Raw genomic sequence first — 21,801 nt, forward strand, 5'->3', positions numbered from 1 at the left:
CGAGGGTATCAATGCCTCCCGACGCTCATCACCCCGTACCCTAATCCCGCTCCTGGACCACAGACAACATTTAACCTGGCACACAGCAGAACCCGCGTTAAGATTGAAAATACATTCTGGATATTGAAGTCCAGATTCCAATGCCTACGTGGACTAAGAGTTTGTCCGGAACGGGCATGCGATGTAATTGTTGCATGCGCCGTCCTCCACAATATAGCCACTCTGCGCAAAGAGATGCCTCCCCACTTTACCCGTTCCTCGAGGAGGAACACATTCGCAAATGTTTCTAAGGGCTGACAAAGGATGCGAGACCACATTTGCAGAAATCATTTAAATAAAAAAAAATTAAAAAAACACTTTTCTTCCATCATTTTTATTCTTTAGTTGCTGAGGGAGGAAAAAGAATAATTAGTACCTTGATCGGTAAAATATGCGGCCCGTTTCGCCATTTTGATCAGGATTTCCATGATCCATACATCACGTCTTTCTAGGTTTGCCGTGAACGCGCACAACCCTGTGTTAACCAACCCCGTGTTGATTGAACTAATTCATAACCGGTGCTGTGGAACCGACAGCTCTGGGTTAGTCGGCACAGGATCGGACAACCTAGAGTTCAGCGTTAACTCTGTTTGTTAAACCTCCGTTCTTGGAACACCCCTCAGGATAAAATCACGCTAACAAGCTAAACTTCATGATCTTCACCCATCAATGTTGTAGGACGTCATTATTTGGAGCAGTGATGGGCTGCAACCAATTGCCTCAAATTTACCAGGATTACACATTACACAAGCTTGAGAATTTTGCAGTATCAATATTCTTACAGCAATCATGCATAACAAGTTTGCAGTAAAAAAAAATACAAGTACACTTGAGACAAAACTGGAGTTCAAAGACTTTATTCAAAAGTAACACACATTAGGACCTTCCAGATTTCCTGTGGGTGTGGTCTCTACTGCCCAGTTCAAGGCACATGACCAAGTGCACACAACTTCAACCCCCTAACCAGGACAACAAACTAGTTTGGCATCACTGTGAACCTTAAGTATGCGCCCGGGTGCCTGCTAAAGTGAATAAACAGAAGAAAAAGCCTGCCTGTTTCAGTCAACGTTTATTAAAAGGGTTTCCTCAAACTTCAGATACATTATTTTTTGTTTATACCCCCCAAAAATTGCCCTATTCAAGGGAGGGTCACAAGTATAGCCTTCACGAGAAATCAAATCTCCAACCCTCATTGGCCAGGACCAAGCAGAACACAACTTGAGTGTTAGGTGTACCATCAAGTGCATAATGAAGGAAGGTAAAACAGCATTTTAAATAAAAAGGAAGAGGAACAAGCCTAGAGTACTTAATATGGTTTGCGTACGAAAAAGGTTAGGTTTCAGATGACGAGGGGGAATATCAGACAGTCAGAATGACAAAACCAAAGGACAGGTTGCGTTGAAACTCGTCTTACAAAACCATCTGTTAATTGGCTCGCCAGGATACAAGTTTTGAGGGATTAGCACAAGGCAAGGAGGGCCACAGGGGACAAAAACATCACAAGCAGTTTTTTGACTATGATAAAGTATTTTAAAAGTCAAAAGACAACACTCGCCACAAACAGTGCAGAGTTTAATGGATACGACTATAAAGTAAAAAGCACCGCCTCCCAAAAGAAAGGTGAATTTTCCCAATAAGGGGAGCACCTGTTGGAAAAGTGGTACTCTTTAATGACCGTTCATTGTCCTAGCCTTTTCAACCAATCCCTTCAAGAAATGCCCCTGCTGGTTTGAGGTGGAAATACATTTAAGGCCAGATTCTTCTGATATTCCCTAGTCTCCCCATGTTTGAAAATAGCTTTAGGCCTCCAGCTCCAGACCCAGGCCCAGCTTGTGGCCTCCAGCGTTGATGTTCTTGCCATCTACCAGAGCCGACAGGGTGAGCTTGACACCTGCAGTCAAAGGGAGAAGCCATCGGGTTAGGAAGACAGAACCTAAAGACAAATACATTAAATGAAAGTACCTACATAAAATAAAATAAAAAAATAAACAATTTAGTTTGCATTGGTTTTAAAGTGGCATATCACTTTAACATAATGGATGCAAAACCCAGTTGATGTATTGAAAGGTTATTTCCTGATTTTAAAGGCTGATCAAAAGTAAAAAAAGAGGACTACGACTTACCTGGTCTAAGAGTCTGGGTGTAGCCAACACCAACAAGGCTGGTATTGTTCACTTTAGCCTAGAGAGGAAAAAGAAAATGCACAACCACAAGTCAGGACCACAATACTATTATACAAATCAAAGCTCGGCAGAAGTAGCGGCAGTGACTTACACTAAGGGTGGCATCCTTGTCCAGCTGGTATTTGGCGGCGATGCCAAAGCGTGTGCTGTTGCTGCCAGCGGTCCAGGCCAGGTTGACTGAGGTCTCCAGTGTGTCGCTCACCTTCTGGTAGATGGAGCCTCCAAACTCAGCACCATCATTGCTTTGGGAAACAAATGGGGATGAGAGGAGATTATTGTTGCAGCCAAAACTGTATCTTTCAGTTGCCCGTTTAAAAAAAAAAAGACTATAAAAAAAAAAAAAAAAAGTATATTGGGAGGTAGGTCCACAATATATCGGAAGGTGTACATCCAGTGTACTGGGACAACACAACACTAAGAGGAGTCTTCTATACTTACACATTGGTATGGAGCTGGAAGTCTCCCGTCTTGTAGCCCACAGCAAAGTTGTTCTGGGACATCTTGGACTTGGCGGTGTCAAAGGTCATCTGGTACCCGGCGAGCCAGCCCTCGTAGCCGACGACGGCGGCACCATGAATGGTGGGCCCGGCGAAGTCGAAGTCCACGTCGCAGCCCAGGTTGACGAACTCGCGCTTGTAGGCGGTCTTGACCTTTCCGCTCTTCTTGCTTATAAGGAAAAGGGAAGCAAGGAGTTTGAATGAACCTGTACTTCACAAGAACCCCTTTCTTCCGAGTCCCTATGCCACAGAGCTTAAATTTATAGTTGGTAGTGACTTTACAAGAACCACTCTCTTCAGACTCCTTATGCCACAGAGCTTAAATTTAGTCGGCAGTGAGTTGACCAGCACAAAATAAAATGTGGAACAGGCACAAAAGAAAAACCATAGCCACTAAGATAATCACAGCACAGATGCAGGCCATTTTCAACTCTGGCACAATATTACATAACCGTATATGCAATGTCAATGTCCTACACCAAAGTTGACATTTAGAGATTTTACAAAGCTGCCTTTACCAGTGTTCAGGTTAAAAACTGCTTATGCTAAGCAGACAATGGACATACCCAGTGTTTGGTGAGAAGGTTGTGTCAAAGGTCAACTTCAGTCCCTTGGCAATCTGGAAGAAAACCATCAAGTTAGTCAATCACCAATTAATGTGTTCAGTTCAAACTTTTTGTTTACTATACGTTGCATGAATATGCGTTGCTGGTTACCTGATCTTCAATGGTGATTTCTGTTCCCAGGGTGTTGTCAGTGTTCCACTTCTCTGTGAAGGTCAGGCCGTACTCCGACCTCTTGTATTTGGTTTCCAGGGTGCCAGCCACTTTGCTGGTGTCAGTGTTGGAGGAACCGGCTGTTTTGAACTCCTGCAAGGGTCAGCGGTCAGATGTAAACAAGTGTCACGAGGAAGGGTTTTAATCCACTTTGTGAAACCCATCTTGCACCTCATCAACTTCATATTATTAACACAGAACAAACATGCTTACCACTCCACTTGAGGACTTGGTCTTCACATCCAGTTTCACCAGGCCAAATCCTAAAGAACAGGTATATTTAATTTAAAAGCCAACTCTTAAACCACCATGTGTCACCAAGGTAATGAGTGAAAACATTTAGATACCATACCATAGCCCTTGTTGAAAATGTCCTTGGCGGATTTGCCCAGATCAGCATAGCAGGGAGGCACGGCCATTTTAGCTGTGGAGAAAGAAAATATAATTATAATAATAATAATAATAATACCAACAATACAAATCTATCATATTTGCTAGATAGAGTAGAGTGAGAATCAGGTTCTTCCAGGGAAGTTGGCAGTTGGCCACCCTGTGATCATTATCCGCATATCAAAGGATATACACCTAGGAACATTTCCTTAAAGGATGGATAAAATATTGATTTCCTGTAGTAAACCTACGACTAATGTTCAGAAACTCTAGGTTTCATCTTGTAGGCTCCAAGGCTAGCATTAGTTGTCCTACTGCAGAATCCCTAAAACATCAGGGTGGTGGTGAATAGGCTTGAAAATGTTGGTCTAGCACTTCCCCAGTTCATGCGCGGTTGCAAACCATACGTTTAAGTACTGGGCCAATTGTCAGGACGCAGTTTATAAGATAATACATGAATGTGCATGTCGACGCCATCTAAATAATATGCACCGAGTCGGAAGGAAGTTAAGGAACATGCCAATAGTTTAAAAAATGAACAACACTTGCTCAACGACTTCGTCCTTGGCGACAAATAATTTCAATAAACAAGTCATTATCCTAAGGGCAGCAGTGTAGCTAAATGTCAAGCGAGCAGGTGGGCAAGGTTAACTGATAGAAACCATTTTGACGCACTGGTCGGTCGACATTGCCCATAGGTCCCCCTGCTAACTAAACCAATTTACATTTTGGTTAGCTGATGTAACCAGCACAAAGTGCTATAATAATGAAACAATATAAATGAAGCCTTGATGGATGACTTCTAATAGTCATAAGCTAACAATATCGTGAGAGTCGACTATTGTTAGGCTAAGGGTACAATACCGATAGAGTTGGAGCTAATGGTCCAGGACCAGGTTTTTTAAAAGCTTTCGAACAAGGTAGGTATACAGCAGCGGGTGCATCATTGTAATATTATAAACGTGTAGTGGTTCAAGAGTTTATTTAGACAACGTTGTTGGACGACTTGTGGAAACAGCGGCATGTGTAAGACTTGCAGCATGCTGAGTAAAGCTAGCCGAGCTATTTTTACTAGCCTGCAGCCCACCGGCGCAGACGGGACTCCAGGGCATAAACCCGGGTTATCCGTATATCTGTCATGTTAGTGTGTCAACGCACGCCGACCAATACAGGAGTCTCTTACCGGTTAGCGTTGGTGATAGCAGGGTACTAAAGTGACTTGGAAATACAATGTTTCTCACACCGCACGGCCAATGCAGACTTCACAGGGTTGGAGGGCGAGCTGAAGGAGACTGAGCCGAGTCAAGCTGTCTGAGTTAGAACATGCGCACTTCCTTTGTGGAAGGCGGTCTTTATTCAAAGTAAAAGTCCTGGTTTCCAATTTCTAAATTGCAACAGAATATTATTGTAGATATTTAAGAGAAATTTTTTGTTCATCCATTCATGAGGAAAACCAAGGTTGTGTTTGTGGTTGTATCTGGTTAGCTGACGGAATAATGTAAATTACAAACCTAGAAAGACAGCAACAGAAGACACATGTAAATATAAGCAAAGCGATTTTTTGGTGGTCAACTTTTAAAGCATAACATATGCCATGGTTTCGTTATTGCTTGATTCCCCTGGGTGATTAAGAAATGCACCACTTCAGCATGCCGTGGTTGACTCGGCAATTGGGATGTGTTAGGAAATAATTTGTTGTTCATTTTTGTACAATGTGAATCCCAAATCTGATTGCGCCAGAGCCTCTAACAGGAAGTCTTACTGAAGCTAATTTATATGACTTGACAAAGGAGAGTGCCACTGGAATCCTAACCAATCAGTCATCATCCGAGCCTACGTCACACCCTGTGGTAGGTAACACCCACGTGTGTCACACCCAATCTCAGGCAAGCCGAATACGTGCCTGTATAGAAATATCACTTGTGTTGTATACATTAAAACCACACTGACATTCTGATGTGTACTATATATACAATTCAGTAAAGATAATTACGTCTTTACGTTTTGTTTTTTATTGTATTTATTTATTTTTGTATGGAACAATATTGTAGAATAGGATAAATAGGGGCAGCTAAATTAGAGGATTATAAATTACTGAGGGCCATAATCATAATAATAAAGTAGGGGTAAATACAAAATAATAATAATAATAATAATAATAATAATAATAATAATAATAATAATAATAATAATAACTATTTTAAATACAGTTATATTTAAATTAAAAATATTCTAATACAACAAATCAATAACAGATTGACTCAAAACCCCAAAGAAAATTTACGCACAAATACCATGGACTTATAAAGAAAATAAATAATAAATATAAAAAAGAAGAAGAAGATAAAGAAGACAAATACACACACACACACACACACACACACACACACACACACACACACACACACACATACGCACACGCACACACACACAAACAGGCGCATACAAAATGGCCTTCCGTAGGCCACATCCGTAGTTTAATCTTCTTATCATAATTCAGTTTTTTTCACAGTGATCACATGACACGCCATGAACACATAACAGTCTGTCTCAAACTTTATTCAAACTATGTGTATGTAAAGTATATGTACAGTATATGCATATAATATGCCCACTTCTGCTATGCCATTGGCCCCCATATTTGTTTTAACTTTAGCCTTACAGAGGACGGATTTGTCAGAAATAGGCTATGCTACTAAATGTATAGGCCTGAATAGCTAGGTAATTTATAAATTGAGGGATAAGACAAAATTAACACAATATTTAAATATCAATTTAAATATGACCGGCCTATGAGCGCAAGAAACTGCGCTACACAGAACTGGCAGCAGACACGCAACAACGAGGATGGAACGCAAAAATCTATCCGGTTGAAGTGGGATGCAGAGTTTCGTGGCTTAGGGATTTTGAAAATAAGATAAACGGGTCCAAAACGGGCCCGTTTTGAAAGGTCTTTCAGCAGCCTGATGGTGGAAGAATTCTTCCACCACCAGGCTGCTGAAAGACCTTGGTATCCATGGACAGGCTCTGCGACAGACAATTAGATCAGTCTCTGAAGTGGCCGAAAGAAGCAGCCAATGGATATGGATCAAGCGGTAGGACCCTTGCTGGGCTCATAGAACAGCAACATGACCCACACACTAACCCCCCTCACCCCCCCCTCACCGAAATTTACATCCTTCCCATGTCTGAGATACAGCTCCCACGCCACTCAACATCAAGGCAAACCTCATGTGAATACCATCCATTGGCACAACGGACAGTTACCATCACATCCCGTGTTTTCATGACTCTAAACAAAGGGCCAAAGCAAGCTAATTTAGGTTCTCAAAATGTTTAAATGTTGTTATGCCTTATAAAAATAATCACAAATGTATATAGTTATTTATTGAATCATTAATTATTTATTATTGAATATAGTACAGTAGGCTACTAGAGTATAGAAGAATAGGACAACTTTGGAAATATGAAATGCATAGGCCTAGTGAAGAATAGCTTGATAAGTTACTTACTTATTACTTAACTTAAATTACTTAACTTTATTACTAATAACTTACTCATTACTTGCAAGATATAGGCATTATCATTTAAATAGCAAATATATATTGAAGATACATTAAAAAAAACAATGTAAGTTATAAAACTATAAAAACTGAAAAACAGTTGGGTTTAAGAAGAAACCCATTGTTTATGACTCGTCTTTTTCTGGGACAAATCCTTGCTGTGTGTGTGTGTGTGTGTGGGGGGGGGGGGGGGTGGGGGGTGGGGGGGAGGGGGGAGGATACAGTTGTTAATAATTACTAGTGGATAATTTATGGATAGTTTACAGGGAGGACACATTTATATTGCATACATGTAACATAAATAGTAGGCTAGCCTACTCAAAATGCAAAGGAAAGTCATGTTCAGTGTTGAAGTCAGTAGGCTAGCGTATGATCAATTGAATGGCATGGATGATTTATCATACCTTAAAGTGGATGGGTGCCAACAACACTGTACACTGTTACATTTCCATCCTTCTTCGGGTTTCTCTGAATGAAAGAGCAAAAAGAAAAGTAAGGAATAAAAGAATGGAAGTCCAAATGAAAGAAGATATGATTCAATAAATGAATCCCTGACTTAAATGAATCACCAGAAGAGGATTTACCCTGAGATTCATCATGTCATCAGTAGGTATATTCTGTGCTGCGCTGGAATGCATCGGCATCACGGTACTGTAAGCAACTGTTTCAGACTGCCCCTTGATTGAGAGACAACATTGTCAGATCGTGTTACATTTGTTTAGATGTTGTTGTATTACTTTCTTGTCAATGAATAGACTTCAAATTGCATTTTACATTTTACATATCTATGGTAGAATGCAAACGTGCCCCCTCTGGGTCAGAACTTTGGTTTGATTTCAGGGTTTTGTTTTACCCTGTAGGTGGTAGAGAGAGTAAATAAAAATGTATCTTTATCTTACTGTGATTGCTGTACGTTTTCTTTTGGCTCGTCCTGAAAGAAAAAATATTTATCTTTGTAAATATAACAAGCGAACAATAAAATCTCAAAGAAATACATACTATAATATAAACAACTAAAACAAATAAAACAACAATTACAAATGTAACAGATGTTTGCATTTTATTTTCAAGAAATGGAAAGTTATGTTTCAACATACTGTGGAACAGCCACCAAACCAACAGGGCCACTGATATAATGAACAGCAATATGCCCAAAGGGAGGAGCAGGTTCTTCAGGTATTTGCTGTAAAGAAAGAGCACTCTTTATTGACAAAACTGTTCATGACACAAACAAAACTTCAACACTATGTGCATTTGTACCACTTTTTTTTTTTTACAGCCATCACATATTTCTACCCATTTAAATGAAATACTGTGGGATGCAAGATACATTTGGGTTGAGGTTACTGAAGAGAGCAAAAGGGAACTGACCTCGCTCCAAGTTTACTGTCAAATTCCGTGTCTGTAATCGTGTCTGTAATGTCAGTTGTTGAGGTTGCTACAAAATGTGGTAATAACACAACATAGTGAGCTCACTCAATTTCAACTTCATGTTGATAAAATATATAATGTATACAAATGGAAATGTTTGAACTTGGCAAAATATTTTTTTTAATCCCTTTTGATGCTACACTTTTAAAACTTACTAGTAGTTGTCGTTGTATTTACAGCAACGGTAAGATGTATTGGCATATTTAGTTGTCCTTGGAAAAAAATGTACCAACCACTGCTTTCCATGTGTAGGCCTCTCATAGTCACCACAAAAACATCTTGTTTGCTTGTATCGATTGAGACTTGTGAACCTTCAATATAGCCATCCTGCTGATCCTTGCAGTGGCCCAGTTTGCACCATCCTGGTTTGCCTTGTGTTTTAGAGTGAAAACTGATATTTATACTATCTCCATCAAATGCTGTTATTTCCTGTTGATCCACATACAGACTGGACTCGCCTGAAAGAGAAATAACTTACATAAGAGAGCATAGCCTTCTTACAAAAGACAATTTCAATCCTATTTGTTTTATTTAAGTGTTTAAAACAAAAAACACTCACCTTTGGACACTAATAGTTGGAAATAGGTTTTCTCATCATATCCACTTGTCTCCACAGCACACCAGTAGGTTTGCCTTCCCTCCTCTCGGCTTTTGATGGTGACAGTGAAGACCCCTTGGTCCGGGTCATCAGATATTGTGTACAGGCCTTCTGGAGAACCACTCTTGGAGTTGGTATTGAATTTTTCAGAACAAAAGCTCCAATATTTTCCTTTACAAAGGTACTTAAAACTTTTCTTATGGCTCTGTTCGTAGAGACATGGAATGGAAACGCTGGCCCCTACTTTCACGGACACTTCACTCACCGTAGTGATACCGTGAGTTCCTGTTCACAAAGCACACATTGTTTCAAATAGAGTGGGGTAAAATAGAACATACAAACATAGATTACAGACAACTGTTGATGAAGATCCCAAAGAATCATCACAATTAACATCATGGTCTAAAATAGTCTCTCAATAGATTTATCAACTATGTCTGTATCAAACTCAAGGAATGCGACTGACCTGTAAGTCCACAGAGGGTTACAATGATACCAAGAAAAGGAGCCATGTGCACAAAGTCGGTAGATGGGAGGTGAGTGCCTTTGGGAGTGTTTGTGACAAGGGAATAAAATAAAGTGAATAATTTTTTGAGGTAGGAGGGGCTAATGAGTGGCTAATGATGTATTAGTTCCCCTTTTTTTTTGCAAGAATGCAACTTCCTTATTATATAAGTACGCAGTTTTTATATTATTTATTATTAAGATTATTAAGATCTATCTGGGACTTGCACACTTCACAACACACCCTCTTAAATACACGACACACCTCAAGATCACTTCCTGTATAGGTGTGGGGATGGCACGTTAATGGGCTGTAAGTACAATACCTAAAAGTAACCATATTTAATATTACCTGAACTAACCCTAACTCTAAACCCCAAATCTGAGACCATGACTCTCGCATGGCTCTCGCATGGCTCTCTTTCGCTTTACCGCACCGTTGTGACGAAAAGCGGGCTGAGCCAGAAGACAAAGCTCTCGATCTTCTTTCCTACCCTCACCTATGGTTGTTTACGACCGAAAGGACGAGATTGCGGGTACAAGGGGCTGAGATGGGTTTCTCAGGCTGGTGTCTCCCTTAGAGATAGGGGGAGAAACTCAGCCATGCGTGAGGAACTCGGATTAGAGCCGCTGCTCCTCTGCTTAGAAAGGAGTCAGTTAAGGTGGTTCGGGCATCTGGTAAGGATGCCCACTGGGCGCCTCCCGGGAGGTGTTCCAGGCATGTCCAGTGGGGAGGAGACCCCGGGGAAGACCAAGGACTAGGTGGAGACTGGAGAGATTATATCTCAACAGTAGCCTGCGAATGCCTCGGGATCCCCCCGTCAGAGCTGGTCAATGTGGCTCGGGAAAGGGAAGTCTGGGGCCCCCTGCTAGAGCTGCTGCCCCCGCGACCCGACCCCGGATAAGCGGTTTTGAAGATGAGGATGATGAACCCTAACCCTAAACTTAACTATCTCTGACCCAATTCCAAACCTTAATGATCCTAATACTTTAACTTAACCATCTCTAACGTAAAGAAAAAGTTGAAACAACACGGACGCACAGGGTGTCTATGATCTATGATGGGCTTTAGAAGTTCATCCTCGGAACATTGCAGTTTCCCCACGGCTGACCAACATCCATAACATCCACCGTTGCATAATGAGTATAGTGGAAGTGAAGTGTAGTGTAATCACTGGATAAACAGGAGCACGTGGTGCATACTACTCTTAGTGAACTACTCCTGCATAGACCTTAGTGAACTACTCCTGGATAGACCTTAGTGAACTACTCCTGGATAGGCCTTAGTGAACTACTCCTGGATAGACCTTAGTGAACTACTCCTAGATAGACCTTAGTGTACTACTCCTAGATAGACCTTAGTGAACTACTAGATAGACCTTAGTGAACTACTCCTGGATAGACCTTAGTGTACTAGATAGACCTTATTGTACTACTAGATAGACCTTAGTGTAGTGCTCCTGGATAGTCCGTAGTGTACTGCTCCTATAAACATTATGATACATCCATGTCTATGGCTACTCCTAGCGCAGCAGCAGATTTTTGTGTAAATGTCAGTTGGGGCTTCAAATCTAACACACCACGCGAATCGGGCAGATAATTTATTATGGAAAGGATCCCTACAAGGAAATACAATTTTTTAATTTTATTTCCCTTGATCTGTTTGTTATTGTGTCCAAACAAGCCTGACTCAAGGAAAGGTCTCGCTCTGAAATACCGCAAGTGAGTTGTTGCAGGAATACAGGTGGAAACGTGAAGAGTTTGTTGCATTTGGACTACAGACAGCTTAGCTTATGTTTTCTTTAATGTTTGGGTGAAGGAGAGTTAGGGAGAGTTAATTGTAATGACCATTTTGTGCAACAACTTCAGAGCGTGCATGTGTGTGTGTGTCTGTGTGTGTGTGTCTGTGTGTGTGTGTGTGTGTGTGTGTGTGTGTGTGTGTGTGTGTGTGTGTGTGTGTGTGTGTGTGTGTGTCAGTTCTAATTTGACCTTTCTTTCCTCTGAGTGGTTTCCTTGTACATGAATGTTTGCCTCGAAGCAAACATTTTAATCACTTATCGTGTGTTACCTGTGTTACAGGTTTTGCTGAACCAATGAATGAGCAAAAAAGAAAATGGAAAATAGTTAATGAAGGAAGGAACAAATGAAAGAAGACATGACTGAATAAATTAATACATTAATTAAATAAATCACCAGAAGAGAATTTACCCTGGAATTCATGTAATCATTAAACTTTTACTTCACACACATTAAATATGGCATGTGAAGTGGGTATTCTCCTTATCCAATCTCTTTATATTTTCCTATTGTATTTCAACTATCAATTATCTTTATTTATTTTTTTGCTGTTGTTTACTTCTTGTGTGACCATCAGACAAACAACTTGAATAAAAAAAAAAAATCATGCCGGAGCTTGCAATAATTTCCTCATATCATTTCCTTCCTCTGTGTGGTTTCCTTGTACAGATAATGGGGGGGGGGGGGGGGGGGGATTGCAAAGCACATTCAACTCACCAAAATGTTGTTATTACCACATGATCATAATAAATATATACAGTAACATATAGAATATAGATCAGTAGAATATAGAAGAATACAATAAAATGGCTTTATTTTGAAACTGGTTACATGTTGCCATTTAGACACCAATTAGGTGGATATGGGACATGGCTGATGTAGCAAGTACAAATAGCAAACAAATACATACTATTAAATACATAGGCCTAGTGAAGAATAAATAAATACATTTCTTAGCACTTAGCATGTGAAGTTGTTAAGTACTTTATTTAATTACTTATGAGTTACTGATTACTTGCAAGATGTAATAATAATAATAATGCATTTTATTTATCGGCGCCTTTCTTGACACTTGACACTTCTTTTGTACAGTGTACAAGAGAAAAGAGTGGGGTCATTCGAGTCCCAAGAATGCAACTGACTTAAAGTGTCAGAATAGATGTCTGAATAGATAAGTTTTCAGGTGAGATTTGAAAGTGGTCATGGAACTGGAGTGTTGGATGTCATGAGGCAGAGAGTTCCAGAGGTGGGGGGCTGAGCGACTGAATGCTCTTGACCCCATGGTAACCAGGCGAGCAGGTGGGAGGATGAGCTGGATGAAGAGGAGGGGCAAGATTGTTGATGTAGGCCTATCTTTGAAATAGCAAATATTGTTTTCAGATACAATGAAAAACCATCCAAGCTAAAAAATATATAAACTAATATTTTGGGTTTCAAGAAGAAACTCATAGCTGGTGTCTCCTGTCCATTTCCAGTGCTAATCTTTGATGTGTGTGTGTGTGTGTGTGTGTGTGTGTGTGTGTGTGTGTGTGTGTGTGTGTGTGTGTGTGTGTGTGTGTGTTTTGGGTTGATGTCTGTCTGTCTGTCTGTCTGTGTGTGTATGTGTGTGTGTGTGTGTGTGTGTGTGTGTGTGTGTGTGTGTGTGTGTGTATGTGTGTGTGTGTGTGTGTGTGTGTGTGTGTGTGTGTGTGTGTGTGTGTGTGTGTGTGTGTGTGTGTGTGTGTGTGTGCGTGCGTGTGCGTGTGTGTGTGGGATGGGGACAGGGACGGGGGAGGGGGCGAGAGTGGTTAATAATTACTAGTCTAGTGAATCATTTTTAGATCATTTACAGGGAGGATGCATCTATAATTATATTGCGTACACAATACATAAATAGTAGCATACTATACTATAATGCAAAGAATGGTGACATGTTGAAATCACCCTAGTGTATAATCAATAGAATGCCGTGGATGATTTATAATACCTTACAGTATTCTTGGTTTGGGAACACTATGTCACATTGTCATCCACCTCCAGGTTTTGCTGAACCAATGAATGAGCAAAAAAGAAAATGGAAAATAGTTAATGAAGCAAGGAACAAATGAAAGAAGACATGACTGAATAAATTAATACATTAATTAAATAAATCACCAGAAGAGAATTTACCCTGGAATTCATGTAATCATTAGACTTATACTTCATTCTTGTCATTATCATGTTTTGTCATTGTCGCATTTCGATGTCAATGAATAGACAGTATTTCACATTGCACATATGGCAAGCAAATGTGCCCCTATTGGGTCAGATCTTGGGTCTAGATTTATTTTACCTTGGTATTGATAATAAAATTAAATGTATCTCTTAATCTGTCTGTCATTGCTGTATGTTTGCTTTGGGCATGTCCTGAAAGAAAAAAAAAGTTACAAAAAAACAGCAACTAATAACAAGCAATAAAATGTGCTTACAAAATATAAACATACAAATATAGATATATAACTCATATTTGCATTTTATTTTGAAGAAAGGGAAAGGCTTCTTTCAACGTACTGTAGAATGTCCACCAAACCAACAGGGGCACTAATATGATTATAAGCAATTTTCCCAAAAGCATTAGCAGGTTCTTCAGATCAATGGATTCACTGGAGAGAAAAAGCACACATGTTCAGACTCTGTATTGACAAAACTGTTCTTGACACAAACAAAACTCGGATGCAAGATACATTTGGGTTGAGGTTACTGAAGAGAGCAAAAGGGAACTGACCTCGCTCCAAGTTTACTGTCAAATTCCGTGTCTGTAATGTCAGTTGTTGAGGTTGTTACAAAATGTGGTAATAACACAACATAGTGAGCTCACTCAATTTCAACTTCCTGTTGATAAAATATATAATGTATACAAATGGAAATGTTTGAACTTGGCAAAATAATTTTTTTAATCCCTTTTGATGCACTTTTAAAACTTACTAGTAGTTGTCATTGTATTTACAGCAATCACTTTTATCAAAGTGTTTAAAACAAAAAACACTCACCTTTGGACACTAATAGTTGGAAATAGGTTTTCTCATCATATCCACTTGTCTCCACAGCACACTAGTAGGATTGCCTTCCCTCCTCTAGGCTTTTGATGGTGACGGTGAAGACCCCTTGGTCCGGGTCATCAGATATTGTGTACAGGCCTTCTGGAGAACCACTCTTGGAGTTGGTTGTGATTATTGTATCACAATACTTCCAATAGTATCCTTTACAAAGGTACTTAACATGGTTCTTATGGCTCGGTTCGTAGAGACATGGAATGGAAACCGTCTCCCCTACTTTCACGGACACTTCACTCACCGTGAAACCGTGAGTTCCTGTTCACAAACCACACATTGTTTCAAATAGAGTGGGGTAAAATAGAACATACAAAAATAGATTACAGACAACTGTTGATGAAGATCCCAAAGAATCATCACAATTAACATCATGGCCTAAAATAGTCTCTCAATATATTTATCAACTATGTCTGTATCAAACTCAAGCAATGCGACTGACCTGTAAGTCCACAGAGGGTTACAATGATACCAAGAAAAGGAGCCATGTGCACAAAGTCGGTAGATGGGAGGCGAGTGACTTTGTGAGTGTTTGTGACAAGGGAATAAAATAAAGTGAATAATTTGGGTATTTGAGGTAGGAGTGGCTAATGATGTACTATTTCACCCTTTTTTTTGCAAGAATGCAACTTCCTAATTCTAAGTACGTACTTATTGTATTATACAATACATTTGTTTAATATTCACTATGGTCACACCATTAAGATTGTTTAATTGTTAATTGCATTATTGTTAGGCTATTATTTGCTCCCATACCCAATCACAGCCATGAGAAATGTCTAGTCAGGATCTAGTCTATAAATTCCTGGATTAGTATGGTGAGGGCCTTTGTTAACGGTCCGGGAGGCAAAATTTTTAATCCTACTATGGCCACACCAATATCCCGAAAAGATACGCCCGCCTCTATTTCTGATTGGTCCGTCATACGCGCTTTTACTGGCTTGATATTAGCTGTTATGGTTAGGGTTAGGTTTAGGGTTTATGGTTAGGGTTAGGTTTATGGGTTATGGTTAGGTTTAGGGGTTAGGGTTAGGTTTAGGGGTTAGGTTAGGTTTAGGGTAAGGGTCATGGTTAGGGCTCTTTTGTGACGCTCTCGAATGCTCAGCGAGGGTACCGTAGCGGCCCGTTGAGTTGCATGCAACCCGGCCAATCACAGACAGAGTAGGGCGGGTCTTGGCGTGGAACATAGTAGGAAAAAAATATCGCGTCCGGGAGTACTGCAAGAATACCCCTTAACCATATCTAAAGATGAATATCTTTACCTAAACATAATTTGCAACGTCTTTAAGCAGAACTTCAGGAATTTTCAACCTGGACCCTATTTGTGATCATCAATTTAGGAACAATTACATATTATATATATGTATTAATAATACATTGGACGTTAAGGCGGCACAGCGAAGTGGGCGTGTTGTGTGGTGGGCGTATCGGGTAGTGGGCGTATCCTGTAGTGGGCCCGACCAGTGACGTTTCCATGTACCCGCAAAAAGAAATCCATTGGCCAGTGCTCTTCTTCGACTATTTCCGATGACGTCTTTTTCAGGCGCCTGTGTACTGCGCGAATTTTGAAGATGAAGGATGGATTCTATTGCATTTTAGGCAGTCTGTAACATATAATTCCGTATCTTCGGATAACCTTGATACATAGTCTTGACACATGCTGAGGATTCTACATCGATGGAGTATGGAAAAGACAGGGTGGTGGCGTTGGTAGACATGGATTGCTTCTACGTGGCAGTGGAGCAGAGAATCAACCCAACTCTGAAGAACACACCCTGTGTGGTAGCGCAATACAAAACGTGGAAGGGAGGCGGGTGAGTCTCTACCGTTTCTAATAATTCATAATAAAAGCCCAACGTTACATAGTCGAACCATCAGAGCAAGCAAAACCAGCAGAGCAAGCCCAGAGCAGCCACAGAGGCGATCAAGTTAGTCAAGAATATTATCTCTGCATAGCCAAGGGCAAATCCAGAAACAGACAACAAAAGCCAGTTTGTCAGAAAATCTGTTTCGTTATGGAGTCATTACACCAAATGGATTACCAAAAAAATACTAGTTTAAGTGGGATACTGTCAGTTGGTTTTTGGTCTAGGATGTGATAGATTAGCCATCATTTTAAAGAAGATGATTGTTTGTATTTTGATAGGAGTGATTTTCAGATACCCTTTGAAACAACATGGGAAACTATCATGTACATATGCAGGTGTCAACATGGTTTTGAATGACTGTGTTTGTATAGCATTATAGCGGTGAGTTACGAGGCCAGGGCGTGCGGTGTCACTCGCAACATGTGGGCGGACGATGCAAAGAAACTGTGCCCAGACCTCCGTGTGGCACGGGTCCGAGAGGCCCACGGCAAGGCCGATCTCACACAGTGAGTGTTGTTATGTGGTCATCAATTATCAGTGCTCAATCTGGAGGTCAGTCATTCAACTAACCAACCAAACACAAATCGTGTTTCAGTTACAGGGAGGCAAGTGTGGAGGTGATCGAGGTGATGTCGCGCTTCGCCGTCATCGAGAGAGCGAGTATTGACGAGGCGTACATGGATCTTACTGATGCGGTTCAACTCCGGCTGAAGAACATGACGGCGGGCGAGCGGATGGATCCAGACCTACTGCGAACTACCTTCATCCAGGGGTTCCCACTTGCTCAGGCTTCCCCTGAGCAAGGAGTGTCTTCAGAGTCCCTGGACAAAGGTAAGACATGGGACACTAATTGACTCTACCTTTAGGAATACATTTAACACGACATACATTACTTATTATTATTATTATTAACTGTTTAAGTTAAGCCCTGCTAAATTACCCTTTGAGTCTGTAAAAAGTAGTAGTAGTAATAGTAGGCTACTCTTACTCAAGATGTTATGCTTTAAGTGGTTGCCTGTATTATTTGTTACCATCATAATTGTTAACTGTTAGTAGCCTCTATATGTCCTATACTATTTAGCCTACTATTATCACTATTATTGTCATTTAGCAGAGGCTTTGGTTAAGCTGGGAGTCGAACACCCTAACCACTATCTACTACTACTATCCTGCCTACTATAGTATTGTATGTCACACTTTACATTTGTTATGATTTGACTTAAAAGTCATTCAAGCCCCTGGTCCCCAGCCTCCGTCCTTACCGGCTTTTTGTGGTCCCCAGAGGAGCAGCGGTCCAGGGGCCTACAACAGTGGCTGGAGACCGTCCCCCCAGCCCCGTCGGAGGGCCGCGGCTCTGCAGAGCTCCAGCTAGCGGTCGGGGCCGCCATCGTGGAGGAGATGAGGGCGGCCGTGGAGCAGCACACCGGCTTCCGCTGCTCGGCGGGAGTCTCACACAATAAGGTGGGAGGCCGTGCTGTTTATTGAAACTTTCAAGATTCAACTAAGAATAAAACAAACTGTTTGTAGCCATATGGCAGATTTTTATCTGAAGTGATTTACAAGTGAGGCATAGGACAAACAAAAAGTGCAGAGTAGCGATAGGAATCAGAACACAACGTTACTGGTAATTGCATGTTATTTTTGTATTCATGTCTTTAAATATACTATCCCACCTTTCCAGATTCTGGCCAAATTGTCCTGTGCTTTCAATAAGCCCAACCGACAAACGGTGCTGCCCATGGACTCTGTGGCAGAGCTGTTCAGCTCTCTACCTGTAAGTAAGATGTGAGTATACAGTTGAATCCATGGTTGAAAGCAGATCTATGTGAAATAAGCCTAAGGTATTAGGCTTTAGCCACCTAGTTAGGGTTGGGAAACAAGATCGACTTGAATGCTTAATCCTCGACAATGTAGCATTTGTACTGCAGCTGTTTACTTAATCATATCTGAACGATTTTCCCTTTTTAAGGTGGCAATCTCAATTAATGACAGTTAATTCAATATCTATCCAAGCCAAATCAGGTAACACAGTGGTGAATGAGCCTACTGACGTGGTATGTGCTTTTGTCCATGCAGTCGCAATCTGGGAGGGAAACTGGGGGTGTCCATCAAAGAGACCCTCGGTGTGGAGAACATAGGAGAGCTCACCCAGTTCTCTAAGGCTCAGTTGGGACAGCACTTTGGAGACAAAACGGGGTAAGACTCGGAAATCTATAGTACTTGCAAGCAAAAGATGATAGACATGTAACACCTCACTGTCCGACACCAAACATGGTCTTTGTTTGTTGAACCCCTGTTTAACACCAATTGTTGTCTCTGCAGTCAGTGGCTCTATGACTTGTCACGGGGAGTTGATTTTGAACCAGTGAAACCCAGGCAGCTCCCAAAGTCCATTGGCTGCAGCAAAAACTTTGCTGGAAAGTCTTCGCTAGGGACGATTGAGCAGGTTAGAAAAATATGTATTTTTATTCATTATTCTAAAATGTAGTAAAAATAATAACATGGCACAGGTTTGACATCAGAACTTAATTTAACATGTTTTTGTTTTGATGAATTAGGGTTAGTGAGTGACTGATTTAACCCTGTGTAGGTGAAACACTGGCTGCATCAGCTGGCCCTGGAGCTGGAGGAGAGATTGACCAAGGACCGAGACATGGTAGGTGTGAAAAAACTGCTTTCCTCTGGCTTTAGACCAGAGTGGGATATTTGTTGGGCTGATGAGTAGTGAGTGCCGTGGTTTTGGATTTGAACCCCATTGTCTGCAGCCTACTTGTAGGAATCGTTGAGCAAGAGGGATGATCCCTAACTGCTCCTTAATGACTTCCTTAATGACTTGATCAAAATAAATGAAAGTGTCTGTAAAATGAACAAATAATCCTCTGTCCAGTGTTTAGTTATGTCGATATCATCTATTGTTTCGCTGCGTTCTGGCAGAACGGGCGGGTGGCCAGGCAGTTGACGGTGGGCGTCCGACAGCTCGGGGACAAAAAGCCCAGCAGCTTCTCCCGCTGCTGCGCGCTGGTCCGCTATGACGTCGCCAAGATATCCGGTGACAGCTTCGCCATCATCAAGAGCCTCAACGCAGCGGGGAACCACCAGGCAGCATGGTAGGCTGGATCAGAACCGTACAGTCGATTGTGTAGTAGTGTGTTTTATAATGTATACTAATGCATTGTGTAGAATAATTTTACCGTGGTGGGCAGTATGGGGGCTAGGGTGTTCGGCTCCTAGTTGAAAGGTACCTGTAGGCATTCTAAGAGCAGGACGCTCTAACCGAACCACTTACCTGTGAAATTCACTGTTGAATCACTTTGGATAAAAAGCGTGCTTGATTACTGGTAATGCGTAGAGCAATTCAGATAATCTATTACATGTGCTGTAACTGCAACGTTTTTATGGGTTTTTAATTTCCAGGAGTCCAGCTCTCACCCTGCTCCACATTTCCGCCAGCAAGTTCAGCGACACCCCCTTAGCTGGAGGAGGGATAGCCGGCTTCCTGTCCAGTGACGTCACTTCCTCCCAGGCCCTTTTCCCTGCCAGTGTTTCCCAAGGGGGGCTCGAGTCCTCCGGGCTGAGAAGCAGGAGCAGCGGCGGTGGCGGTACTCCCAGCAAACCCGGCATGATCCAGTCTCTATTCCAAAGAGCTGCTGAGAAACAGAGGCAGAGGACCGAAGGAGAAGAGGAAGAGGAGGAGGAGGAGGAGGAGGAAGAAGAAGAAGGCAAGGATCAAGATGGAGATGAGGAAGGTTCTGCGGTTTTACTCCCACCAGGCGCTTCTCGTTTGGTGGCTTTCTCAGGTGATCAGTCGGTGACAGTGGCTCCAGTTCCAACCTCCTCCACCACACTTTCGTCCTCTCACACCTCACCGGCAAAAAGCTCTGACCGTGGCATCTCGTCTTTCTTTCAAAGGAAAAGCATAGAGAGAAGGTTGCAAACGGCAGCCACGTCGAGCAAGGCCGACGAGGGCCAACGTGTCGCAACCGGCCCAATAGAGATTGTCGGTGCGGTCGCCTCAGCCCTTCAGGCGGAGCAGAACTCCCAACCTACCGCTCGCCCGTCTGCGTGTCAAGAGTTGAGCGTAGAGCTGGATATGGACGATGGACCTCCCCCTTCTCCTGGGGACCCTGGAGCCGGCCCGGACGACGAGGACCTGGTGGCCTGCGAGCACTGTGGCCAACGGGTGCTGGCCTGGGATATGCCCGAGCACAGCGACTACCACTTTGCCCTGGACCTCCAGAAGTCCTTCACCTCTCCCCCCACCACGGCAGGCTCCTCTGTGTCCACTGCCTCTCCGCCGACCGTCAGAACGGGAGCGTCCGCAACGAACCAGGCGACCCGGGGGAAGTCGAAGTCCAAAGGCCAGTCTGGATCCCAGTCGAAAAGACCCCGACCCCAAGGGGGGCCCTTGGATTCTTTCTTTAAGAAGAACTGAAGATGTTGTCGTGTTGTGTATTACCCCATGGTAATAAGGATTATGGGTTTCCATGAAGAATGACTTGACTTGACGTTTCATAATTGCTGTAACAAAAGTGAAAAATAGTTGACAGTGTTTTACACTTTTGGCCTGTCTTGAATAATGTCTAAATGCTAAAATTAAATGCACAAATATTTGATGTATGACAACTATACTGGGATATTAAACTTTTCTGGATATATATATATATTTTTGTATGGAGTCTATAATAAGGATTGAAGCAAATAGTGTACAAATAAAAACAAGCATATCGTCATTACGCCTTACCTTTTTCTTTTGATTGATGCCTGTGTTTAGATGTATTTTACACCATCAAGCATAAGGAATATATACTTATTTTTACAATCATTAGTGAGTTTTCAAAAGTTTCGATGACTTGTGTTGTCAGGGAAATTGAGTGGAGGCCCAGTGCTAATCTGAAAGGTCAGAGCAGTACAGCTTTAGGTGATAAGCCTTGTCAAAGACCCACACACACCACATTGATCAAGTATAGTAAACAACTGCCAATGTTGGTATTAATACATAACAGCTAAAAGGAAAACCGGTTAGAACCAATGTTGATTTTTTGGTCTTTAGGTTGGGACACGTTTCCATGCTGTCAAGGTGTTACATG

General features: G+C 41.7%; 2 protein-coding genes and 1 pseudogene across 3 annotated transcripts; 1 reads left to right on the forward strand and 2 right to left on the reverse strand.

Annotated features, from left to right (window-relative positions):
- Positions 1-880: 880 nt before the first annotated feature.
- Positions 881-5,206, reverse strand: LOC311350924 (non-selective voltage-gated ion channel VDAC2). The gene is made up of 9 exons (XM_084471024.1): positions 5,069-5,206; positions 3,848-3,919; positions 3,709-3,758; positions 3,436-3,588; positions 3,286-3,338; positions 2,661-2,888; positions 2,314-2,464; positions 2,163-2,220; positions 881-1,930 (listed from the first exon to the last, which is right to left on the reverse strand). Exons 2-9 carry the CDS (start codon positions 3,912-3,914, stop codon positions 1,839-1,841), a joined length of 852 nt encoding a protein of 283 aa, XP_084327150.1. The 5' UTR covers positions 3,915-3,919; positions 5,069-5,206; the 3' UTR covers positions 881-1,838.
- Positions 5,207-5,718: 512 nt separating this feature from the next.
- LOC311350169 (polymeric immunoglobulin receptor-like) lies at positions 5,719-15,342 on the reverse strand (annotated as a pseudogene). The gene is made up of 6 exons: positions 15,289-15,342; positions 14,787-15,107; positions 9,944-10,021; positions 9,439-9,762; positions 9,057-9,337; positions 5,719-5,730 (listed from the first exon to the last, which is right to left on the reverse strand). The product of its transcript is annotated as a polymeric immunoglobulin receptor-like (transcript).
- Positions 15,343-16,444: 1,102 nt separating this feature from the next.
- polh (polymerase (DNA directed), eta) lies at positions 16,445-21,504 on the forward strand. The gene is made up of 10 exons (XM_084470439.1): positions 16,445-16,660; positions 17,086-17,220; positions 17,310-17,545; positions 17,997-18,175; positions 18,396-18,499; positions 18,791-18,910; positions 19,037-19,160; positions 19,305-19,370; positions 19,649-19,821; positions 20,129-21,504. The coding sequence occupies exons 1-10, from the start codon at positions 16,524-16,526 to the stop codon at positions 21,144-21,146; spliced, it is 2,292 nt and encodes a 763-aa protein (XP_084326565.1). The 5' UTR covers positions 16,445-16,523; the 3' UTR covers positions 21,147-21,504.
- The last annotated feature ends 297 nt before the right edge of the window (positions 21,505-21,801 follow it).

This window comes from Micromesistius poutassou, assembly GCF_964030765.1.
Source record: "Micromesistius poutassou genome assembly, chromosome: 7".
NCBI lineage: Eukaryota > Metazoa > Chordata > Actinopteri > Gadiformes > Gadidae > Micromesistius > Micromesistius poutassou.

Coding starts and splice junctions, on each gene's coding strand:
- LOC311350924 (XM_084471024.1), bottom strand. CDS start 3,914: ATGGCCGTGCCTCCCTGCTATGCTGATCTGGGCAAATCCGCCAAGGAC. Junction 3,339..3,435: donor AAATCACCATTGAAGATCAG/GTAACCAGCAAC, acceptor GTTTTCTTCCAG/ATTGCCAAGGGACTGAAGTT. Junction 2,889..3,285: donor ACCTTCTCACCAAACACTGG/GTATGTCCATTG, acceptor TTTCCTTATAAG/CAAGAAGAGCGGAAAGGTCA.
- polh (XM_084470439.1), top strand. CDS start 16,524: ATGGAGTATGGAAAAGACAGGGTGGTGGCGTTGGTAGACATGGATTGC. Junction 18,500..18,790: donor TCTCTACCTGTAAGTAAGAT/GTGAGTATACAG, acceptor TTGTCCATGCAG/TCGCAATCTGGGAGGGAAAC. Junction 18,911..19,036: donor CACTTTGGAGACAAAACGGG/GTAAGACTCGGA, acceptor TTGTCTCTGCAG/TCAGTGGCTCTATGACTTGT.